General features: G+C 44.0%; 2 protein-coding genes across 4 annotated transcripts in view; one reads left to right on the top strand and one right to left on the bottom strand.

Annotated features, from left to right (window-relative positions):
* Nucleotides 1–493: 493 nt before the first annotated feature.
* On the bottom strand, nt 494–4,153 carry LOC119433192 (U6 snRNA-associated Sm-like protein LSm4). The gene is made up of 5 exons (XM_037700339.2): nt 3,998–4,153; nt 3,842–3,883; nt 3,658–3,756; nt 1,795–1,975; nt 494–742 (listed from the first exon to the last, which is right to left on the bottom strand). Exons 1-5 carry the CDS (start codon nt 3,998–4,000, stop codon nt 639–641), a joined length of 429 nt encoding a protein of 142 aa, XP_037556267.1. The 5' UTR covers nt 4,001–4,153; the 3' UTR covers nt 494–638.
* A 142-nt stretch (nt 4,154–4,295) lies between these two features.
* The window catches only part of LOC119433188 (transmembrane protein 8B-like), a 36,161-nt gene continuing 29,685 nt past the window's right edge, over nt 4,296–10,771 (top strand). For all 3 annotated transcript variants that reach the window (XM_037700334.2, XM_037700335.2, XM_037700333.2), the window contains exons 1-3: nt 4,296–4,493; nt 7,608–7,779; nt 10,004–10,208. In XM_037700334.2, coding sequence (XP_037556262.1) covers nt 4,400–4,493; nt 7,608–7,779; nt 10,004–10,208 — 471 coding nt within the window. In that variant the 5' untranslated portion in view covers nt 4,296–4,399. The remainder of the gene's footprint in view (nt 4,494–7,607; nt 7,780–10,003; nt 10,209–10,771) is intronic.

Below are 10,771 nucleotides of genomic sequence, written 5' to 3'. Positions count from 1 at the left end.
ACTGGGACAGCAGTGCATTTTTGCTGCAAGTTTGACTGTGCTTATTCAAAATCTGTTTCAAGTGGATGTGCCTTGTGAAATAACTGGCTTCAATTCGTGTATTGCCATATGTGCGTTAGAGTAAATAGTTTCAAAGTTGATTAGTGGAACTTCCTCACTTAGTTATGCTTAATGATTTCTAGTGTAAGTAATGTCCACCTCTTCCATGCTATTTCTCCTGTACAGTCGGTACCAGTTTAAAGAACATGTGATGCCAGGAAAAAATATTTAGCAGCCTCGGCACAGACAGTAGTAATAGATTTCCAGTCCATTCTGGTATATGTAAACATGCAACTTTTTTGTGGAATCCACACCCCATAACCTTTTGACACGGACTGTACCTTTTTGTAAGGCCTGTGTTGTGTGACTGTCCGAAAGACACGAGCAGTATTTGGTAGACAAAATTTGAGATGCACAGTGCACCTCGCACGCTAGTTTGGCAAAGCAAAGCCTCGATTTTACCAGTGAGGATTTATTTACAGGATGGGATCCATGTGACAGGTAGTTACATTGTTGCAATGTACACAATGATGGTAGCAGTCTTTGAGCCAAGCTCCCTAAAATGAGTTTGCTCGGGTAGGACTTGAGCCATGGCGAGACTAATTTGGACGACCACGGCCACCCCTTCCGCCCCTGCCTCCTTGGCTGCCGCCTCTTCGGCCATCTCCATCACCCCTGCCACCTCGGCCTCCAAACGTACCACCTGGAAAAGTGACGCTTTGTATACTTTTTCTCAAACATAAGTAAAACAAAGTAATTATGCAGGTCCAATGCACATCTTGGAATCTGAAGTGGTTAATTAAATGCTATAAAGCTGTTCAGCTCTTATAAAGCTGTAGCATGGCAATTGCGCACCTGCCTGGCGAATGCATTTAATATTTGTATGTTACAGCCAGTGTTTGTTAAAGTTAAGTCACCATAGATGCATCTCCATTGTTCTGTTCAAGTGTGACGGCAGCTGTACATGAATAACAATGACAGTGGACATAGGGACAGCTGCTGCTGTGTAATGTGCAATGTGTAAGTGCAGGACTCGTCATGCAATGGCTTCGACTTCAGCTCCCATCGTGACAACTCTAGAAGCAACTTTCATTTTCTAAATAAATGGAGAGAGTCAAAGTAACAAAAATTTTGTTTCTCCTATGCATTTTTTTTGTCATCAATGTCAGTTGGCTCGGTATATTTATTGAATGACTGAACTTAACACTTCCCCGATTCTTACTGCACATACTGCAGCAAAAGGTGCATGTTGATCAGACACACTTCTTTTTAGAAATGTAGAAGGGACTGTCCACAGCGTTTATGACGGCCCTTGTAAGCAATCATGTAACATATGAAGTCCAAATGGCCTTGGGGTCCTGTTGATATTGAATTTGTCGAGTCGCATCAACATTGACTGATAGCTGTAATTACATTGAAATTAGAAACAACTAGCATCGAGTTGTTAATGAGGCAAGTAACCACACCATGCAGTAGTGATGCCTTTTTGTCTTCACTGACTAGCTCTACCTAATTTGACGGTGACAGCCTTTCATGATAAACCTAAAGAGCGCACAACAAACAAGAGAAATTCAAGTTGCATGACCACACCCATTAAGTGGTTGCGTGCCTTAAATCTCTCTCCCATTTGTAGTGTGCTGTATATACGTTTATCGCAGCTTGCCGACTCGCCCAAGCAAATGCACCTTATTAATCTGTTCACGACCAGTGCACGTGTACAGTGGAGATAACGTGAGAGTTGGAAAATTCACTGACCTCTGCCGCCTCGGCCACCGCGTCCTCCGGGTCCACCACGCTTGCCGGCGTCACCGCGTCCCCGACCCTTGACCAGCGTTTCCTCCTTGACCATGTCAATCACTTCGTCGGGGATGCGGAGGTACTTAATCGTGCTGCCGCGGATGTAGCACTCCGGCATGCGCCAGAACTTGTCGCCATCCTGTTGAAGAATGCGCACGTATGAATGCGCATATTCCCATAGAACAGCGATCCTAAAGTTACCGACAGATGCCAGCACCACTCCTTCTCCTGGAGGAGACCAATGTCACTGTGAATCAAATTGCCCGCACCGTGAGGTTGTAGTGAGGTGCTCGCGATTTCTGCAATCTTTGCAAATTGCTCGTGTCGCCGTTGTTTCGCGATGACGTGAGGATCGGGTAGCCAAGGAGCCCGGTACTGTTGCGTGGTGAACTGTCACAACAGTGACAAAAACACCAGAGGCTTACAACCGCCGGTTGAAGTTCTACAGTTTCCCAGGTAAACGGTATGAAAAGGAATGCAGGCAGGCATGGATAACTGCTGTCCACAGAATCAAGTAAGTCGGAATGAGAAAGTTTGCCGTTTTCCTATTATTATTAAGCGGTAGCATTGTTGCCTGTCCTTGTAGCTCAGTCATGACATTTTGCTCGAGGCAACTAGAATATTGGGGCAGTTCTACTTCGACGTGCTTTGAATAACACCTTGAGCGCTGGCTGATTTGAGCACGCAACGCACATTGTGCTTTCTCGTGTTTGACAGTGTGCACTTCATCGCTTTAGCATTAGCGTACGATTAGGTAGCCCATCCATAAAAAGAATGCGGACTGTACTGTGTGGCATCTTTGACTCCACGAGTTGTGTTGCAATAGAAGGGCAGCGATGGTTTGAATCACTTTGGCTCTTGGGTTTTCTTTAATACCGGTGCAGGACGGGCCCTTTCGATGCCGATCAAGGACGACACTGATCAAAATTTAAAAAAATTATGGGGTTTTACGTGCCAAAACCAGTTCTGATTATGAGGCACGCCGTAGTGGGGGACTCCGGAAATTTGGACCACCTGGGGTTCTTTAACGTGCACCTAAATCTAAGTACACGGGTGTTTTCAAATTCGATTGTGATCAAGAATGGTGCTGCATGGTCCAACATTACGGATCGTGTTGTTTAGCTTATCACTCAACGTGACAGTGCAGACCACACCCTATAATCACAATCTAACTGAATTCAGGTTGTGAAAAATCGTGGTCGAAAGTGTCCTGTAGAAACACATGATCCAGATCGGACTTGATCCAAAGTGCCTGTGTGACAGTGGTATAAATTCGTCATTTGTTTTGGGACCTCAGGGACGTCACAGTTGTGTTACGCGACGCAATGGTAAAAGCATCTCTTTCGGTACTTGTGAGGCAGCTTTCTACGCAAGCCTCTTAACGCATTTGTTTCAGTTTTTGAATAATACCTTGTCACTTTCTCTGTGTTCGTTTGTAACATGCAGTGATATCGCGATACATATAAAAATTTCGCATGCGAAAGCGACCAAGTGCGAAGTTTGACCGACTTGGCGTTCTTTAAACGTGCACCTACTACACAAATGTTTTTTTTTTTTTTTTTTGCATTGCTAGTGGTTTTCGCACAGTATGTACTACACCTGTGCACGGTTGTCTAACATAATCGACAGCCGTGTGTGTTGCTATCATGAAAAGGAGGTCGTGGTACTGGAAAAAGTTTGCAACGCACAACTTGACAAGGTAGCCCAGCGCAGTCAATCGGATTACGTATGGTCTGCTGCTCACGATACGAAGATAGCGTTCGCCAGCACTGAGGTTGTTTAGTGCGTTAAAAAATATGGGATAATCCAAAATGCGCATACCCTGGACGTGCAGATAACCTCTCTGAGGTTGATGTTCATCCAGTTGTCGCAGCTGACAAGGTGGCCGTTGTATGTCTCGCCGTTCTTGAGCTCCACGAGCTGCAAACAAGCGCACAGGGCGGTCAGAAAGTGCGCTGGACATAAGCGTGTACCGCATAACGTCGTTAAGATGTCTTGCCCTTACCATAGGGTGATTCTGGGCCGTCCGTAGCAGGGATAGCGGCAACTGCGGAGAGTGCAGATCACAATTTAGCTCGCTCGACGCTCAAAAAGTTTATCAACTCACTCCAAAGTATTATTGCGCTAACATAATACACAGAGATAAGGCTGAATAGCTTACCATTCTGACTAGTGAGCAGTCTTTCTGGTTGTCTCTGTAGAAACCAACAACTAAACGCAATCGTAAACGACTACGATACGCAGCAGATGCAGAACTCAAGCGCCGGTTCCTCACACAAAAAGTAGCCAGTCAGTTCACTCCGCAACTCGAAGCCAAGCCAAGCCGCAGCTGAAGTTGACAACGTAGACGTAGTTGTTCACCTAAGAAGTTGATTATAAGTAACTGACAGCGCCCTAACAGGTAAGGTAAATAGATAGATGAGTTCCCACACTGTATCGTGCCATCGGTGGGCATTGGTGGGCTCGAGCGCAGCCGTGCCAGGCCGTGCGCCGTGTTGTAGGCGACGCGCCAGTCGTCCAGCGTTTCGACGACTTCGGGCAGAAGGCGTATGGGGCAGCGAGCATGACAGCTACTCGGGGAATGACTCCAGCGTCGTGGTCTCTGCAGAGTGTGATCCTGATCGTCGCACTTTTGTCATGGCAAAGCGCAAGCGCGGGTGAGTTTCATTTCCATTCAGCCAAGCAGAAGGCTCCGTAAAACCACAGCCGTTATTGAGTGCGTGGTCATATTTCGTTTGTCTCAAATGCATGCAAACGCGAGCGCTGCGTTTGTGTACTTGCTACTGACACGCGATCACAATTGTCACCCACTGTAGTGTCACGTCGCACGTATCGTTATTTACACTACCCGTATCGGCGGTCCCGATCTTATCTCTCCGCCTCGTCTTGTTGCCGTGGTAACAGTTGCAGCTCCAGCTCAAAACAAGTTCCGTTAGGTTGCTTTGCTTGCTCTTGAATTGTGTTTTCGACCCTCGACACTGCGTTATCCTCGAAACCTGAAGTAGTACACCTTGCGAGCTTGCAACCTCTACTTCATATTTGTTTTCCGGTTGTCTTTGTCTCCTTTCTCTGTCGACCTAAACGCTTCTCTGTCGAGCGATCGCACTTATCTTGTTGCTATTGCAGCGCCCGAAACACGTGCAACTTTAGCGCGACGCGTTGTGCTAAAGCGCTGCGCGTCTTTATCTGTGTGACAAAACGTAACTGTAAGATAGTATTACACGGTGGCTCTTTGGGTTTTATCTATACTCTAATAGAACAGGACAACTCGATGAAAGTGGTGTCGAACGGCCGAGGTCGTTGCACTACGCTGTCTTTGTTTAAAGTCTCGACGCCGCGGGCATGGACAGCCGCGCGACCTTGCTCTTTGCCTATGCGTATTCTGCAGTTTTCCTTGCGGATTGTTTTTTATTTTTAATATTTTCTTTCGCGTTCTGCGGAACGACGCTCTGTCGATGTGACGTCGATTTGTTATCGTCCTCTCTTTCGAGGAAAAATAAGTGCTCGACAAAAGCGGGTCGGGCTTTATAGGCGATTAGAATCGTAGAAGCCACACCGAAATGCTATTAAGGAAGAAAAAGATGTCGGGACGACAGTCCGTGCGTTCAAAACGCGCTTAAGCGGTAATTACGAAAGCGAAGTGAGTGCGTGTGTGCTTTAAAAAGACCCCGCTTCTACTTGTGTAAGGACTTGACGCAGAAATTTAATTTCTTCAATGGAAGAATTGTGCTCAAAGTTGTGTTGTCATTGCCGGCATGGAAGTGGATAGCTGAAACTACCGCATGCAGTACGATTTATTCATAACCTGGATCACAGCTCATGCAAGACCAATTCATTGACCTGTTTCCTTGTATTGTTTTGTTGTACATTCCTGGCGATTGCTACTGCAGTTATGTAGTGTTCTATATGGAGAAGTGTCGATCATTGTTTGTGAGCATCAAAGCGTTGCGACAGTGATAGTAGGCTGGGTGGCTTGGGTCATTCACTTACGATGAGGTATCAAAGCTGGCTTCGGGAGTGTTGTGTACAGATATCCTGCATTGGAGTCAGGCTGATCCATTCTACAAAAAAATTTTACCATAGTACGAAAAAAACTTGTGCACCAACTCGATGACTGCATAGTGATTATTAATTTTATTTGTTTTACACGTGCTCAGTGCAATGCATTATTGGGGAAGGGGATTGGCAAACATTTCAAAAGTCGTCATGTAACAACTACAAATCATTTAAATATCCTGGTACTGGGCAATAAATACACATGTGATTATTTTTCTTATGGTTGATTGTTACATTACCTGGCCAGCTTAAGATACAATATAACATGGCGTGATGCCATCCGAAAGAAATTAAGTACAAGATTGTGAGCATGCTGTGTGAAGTGCTTTCTGCTCCTTGTACTGGTGAGTAGAAAAGCTTTTCACAAGAATAGTACTTAGGAAGTATGAAGGTTAGGAAACGATTATAAGATAACCTAATTTGATTCAAAAGTTAGTCTCTAAATGTGAACCTGGGGGGAGAGGCATCATCAACATTATCATATTATGACTCAGTACTCACCATGATTGCTTACTGGCTATGGTGTTGGGCTGCTAAGCACGAGGTTGCGGGATCACATCATGGCCACGGCGACCGCATTTCGATGGGGGTAAAATGCAGTGCCTCATAATCAGACCGTGGTTTTAGCACCTAAAACCCCATGATTAAAAAAAATAAGTAATATGACACAGCATATTTTCTGACGTGTAGCAATAAGGCTAGGCACCATTTTTTTTTATCAGGAGTGCCATGCATGTATCTTTTGGCTGAGTTTGGGATAGCTGCAGCAGGTCGTAGAAATAGATCAAGCCAGTGTGTCATGACTTCACGACGCATACACCTCCCGACTACTGAAACTCGTTCTAAAAACTTGTATTATTGGAAATTATTCAGGTTGCTCTGATGTCTGCCTGTACTTTTTCCAGGGCTTAAACCTCCATTTAAAAAAAAAATGCCATGTCAAAAATGTCAGTAGTCCTTAAGCATCACTCATCAAAATATGTAACAAAAAACATGCACCTAAAATCTATCTCATTGTATTGCTTTCTTATAACACTGACTTTTGTGGTGAGAGATCTGGCATTAGAGCAGCAAGTTGGGCTAGTTGGTGGATGTTCATCTTGTAAAATTGGGAGTACTGCGCTGGAAACACACAGATAACAGAAGTAGAAGTGCAGTACCCCCATTTTTACAAGATGAACATCCACCAACCTGCGCGCATCCTGTGCACTTGTATTTCTGTTGTCCGTGTGTTTCTAGCACAGTACCCCCATTTTTACAAGGCATGCCTCTATTTAAATAGAGTTTAGGGAAGTCTAGTGGTGACATATAGAGCAGATGCTTTGTATTGCAGCATTTGTGTGCAGTTAGTCTTCTCTCGAAGGCATTTTTTTTGGGGGGGGGGGGGGGTGTTAAAACTTTTCGCCAACCTCCATGCTTTATGGGTCAGGTAAAGGCCGAATGAATGAATAGGCAGATTTGTCTTCACTAACATGTCGCTCACACCTGGAGCACAAGAAACTCATCCAAGCAGGGTGAGCAGTTTCCTGGCAAGGAAAGATCCGAGGAAAGTGAAGTCAGAGACATGTGTTATTTAAAGGATAAGAAAGAAAAGGGGGACTGTAGACGATGTGATTTGGTGGTGCATGTATACATACTCCTTTTGATAGAGTCTTGCATCTGCGTTCTTGACCTGCCACTAACTCTAGTTAGTATGCGGCATTGGTGCAATGCAGATCTGGACACAGCTGCCATGAGCCAGAGCCTGGAGCCCCGGCTGGTGTACCCATTCCGGCGGTACGGAGATGTGACGCTGCTGCCGTTCGTCATCCCGCAGGGCACACACTCGGCCACCTGGACATTCAAGGCCAACATCAGCAGCCACTGCAGGCCGGACATTGTCCACCTGTGAGTCAACCTATATACCTTGCATGCCTCACATTCTTGACCATGGTGAAAATTAAGGCTTAGGGAGACTGTGTGCTTTATGTCCACTGGCAGGATGAAGGCCTCTCCCAGTGATCTCCAGTTACCCCTGTCTTGCGCCAGCTGATTTCAAGTTATGCCTCCTTGAAGTGCTGTTAGAAATCTGCGTTCTTAGTTTAATGTATTGTTAACGTTTGTTGGGAGCTACATTCTTAAGTGACCTTTATATGTTGTTTTTCTCAAGATTGAGAGGGTCTGTGCAGCATGTCAGTTCCGTGCCTCCTAATTTCATCACCTCACCTAGTTCTCTGCCATCCTCAATTGTGCTTCTCTTCCCTTGGGACCCATTCTGTAACTATATAATAGACCACTGGTAGTCTGCCTTACGCATTACATGGTATGCCCAGCTTTATTTTTTTGCTTCTTATATGTTAACTAGAATATCGGCGGCCCTCTATTGCTCTCTAATCCACACCATTGTCTTCCTGTCTCCTTGATGTTACGCGTAACATTTTTAGCATCACGCATGTATGTCCCATTAAAATAGCAGCCATCCTTGAGGTGTGTTGGCTTGGTATGACTCTATTTATGAAGCCACAAAGCTTGGCAAGTGCTGTTAGAAATCTGCGTTCTCAGTTTAATGTATTGTTAACATTTGTTGGGAGCTACATTCTTAAGTGACCTTTATATGTTGTTTTTCTCAAGATTGAGAGGGTCTGTGCAGCACGTCAGTTCCGTGGCTCCCAGTGCGTTGCGTGCAGCACATCAGTGCATAAAACATGCAACAGCGTAATGCATACAGTGCTGCAGTAGTAGGTACAGGAAGTAAAGTCAACCACAAAAATTAACAGGACGCAGGTTCCACAAGAATGTAAATTTCTGCTCAGTTGTGGCATGGCGCTTTTAATCTGATGGACTGCTGTGTAGGTCACAAGAACATTTACAGATTAAAACTTTAAATTTGAGGCTATGTCTCCAGGTTTCTTGGAAATTCAATGTTTTCACATATCTCGTGTCCAGTACAATTCTGCGGATAGTGGTAAAGTACTACATATGACACAAGCAGAATTGAAATGGAAACATTGACAGTAGCCATTAGACAGGCCAATGTTTCTGCATGTTACCACGTTTGCTGCATCATTCTTTGCTCGCTCAGCCATAGACTGGAATGGCCTTCCACACGCCATCACCGCAACCACCTGCCCATCTACATTTTCTGATTGTATAACTGCCATATTTAACCAATAATTTCGTTTTTGTATATGGATTACTTATACCTGTACCCACCCCTTATGTAATACCCCCAAATTGGAGACCCTGCTTTGACAGACTTTTTTCTTATTTCTGAGTCGATTTTGATGAAACTTGTGGAGTTTATGTATTTCCATCTGCTAATTTAAGATATGCATTCAGTTTTCTTACATCGTAAATATATGTCTAAAAATTTAAGAAATTCATAACATGCTCGGAGGTGGACTACTTACTAAACTATATATGGTGTAATATCTGTTGACATATAAAAATGATCTTGAGTAATAGGAGTATGCAGTGATACAAGTATGAAGGCTCTAGACTGATTGAAACCAAAGTTATAGCATTTCAAACTTTTTAAAGTCTGGACTCATAGTAACACTCAGGAGAAGTTATTACCTTTTTAATATTTCTGTCATAATATTTGTTCATATTATATGCCCACTGCAATCTCTATTTGTCTACCTTTCTGACAAACATAATTATTTTGATAGGATAAGTAGAATCAGAGATATCTTAACTCCAAAACGGTGACGCCACCAGAAATGCTGTTTTGAGAAAATGAATAAAAACATTCCACAACCAGTTTATGATGATTATAACACAGGCTAAATCAATCAAGGATGATACAGGGATCCAATCAAGCAAGAATAAATGCTCTACACCAATCTGGAGCAATGTCCGGGACGCATAAAGATATCTGAGCCAACTTTCGACTCCCAAAAGCAGGATCTCCCCTTAAGGTAATAAAGTGGTGTGATGTGATAGAGGTACAGAAAATACATTACAAAAAGCTTGGCATGACAACTAGGACTTCCTTTTTGCAGGAAGTCGCTGACTAGCAAACACACATTATGATGAAGCATAAATCTGTCAAAAACCAAATGTCACAAGCTTCTAAATGCAGTTTAATTTTTATGTTGAAAGTAACTGTGTGCCACCTGTACTTTTGCAGGTACCTGCAGTTTGGAGGGCTGCCCGTGTTGAGCCCTCTGAATGCTTCTTTTCCGGACGACTTTGTTACCAAGCGACAGCGGCTGCGCAGCCTCCATTTCCCTTCTGATTCAGAGCTGCGCTTTATCAACGTCAGCTCACCTGACCCCGGCCAGTGGTTTGCGGCAGCATTCACGCTAGATCATCATGAACGGATTTTGCAGAAGGTACAAAAGACTGTCTGTTCCAGTGCTCCTTTTCTTCATACTCGGGTTGCATACTTGCTAACTCCCCCGAAGATTCTGTAAAGTTTATTAATTTAGACTCGTTCTACAGTTTTCTGAATGTTGTGTCAAGTTTTGCAAAAATAAATTCTGTCAGCAAGAAAGTGTCGCTTGTTGGTCTCGGAACCTTTTGCAGACGAGTCCCTGAAGCAAACGAAAGGAAAGGTGACTGTGATAGAAAGAAACAATGTGTTGCATGTCAGTCTGCTTTTCCTAATTTTCTGCGGCTTATGTGCTGCGTCTAAAGGTAAATAATCGTTAATAAAGTGCGTGTGTATCCCACAAGAAGGCGTGTGGTAAGAACATATGCGTGCTCTTCGTTGTGTTCATGCCCCTCCATGCTCTTTGTCCTCCACATAATTTTTATAAATTTTTACGTTAATAGGTTGGTAGGTATGACTTTGGATGGATTCGCTTGTGTATAAATTGTCACAGATTGGTTGTACTTAATACCAAATTCTTCCTCTGAAGGAAAACAACTGTTAGTCCTGAACTATGGCTGGTCT

The sequence above is a fragment of the Dermacentor silvarum genome, chromosome 11, assembly GCF_013339745.2.
Source record: "Dermacentor silvarum isolate Dsil-2018 chromosome 11, BIME_Dsil_1.4, whole genome shotgun sequence".
NCBI lineage: Eukaryota > Metazoa > Arthropoda > Arachnida > Ixodida > Ixodidae > Dermacentor > Dermacentor silvarum.
This window is presented reverse-complemented; position numbering and strand designations above follow the sequence as displayed.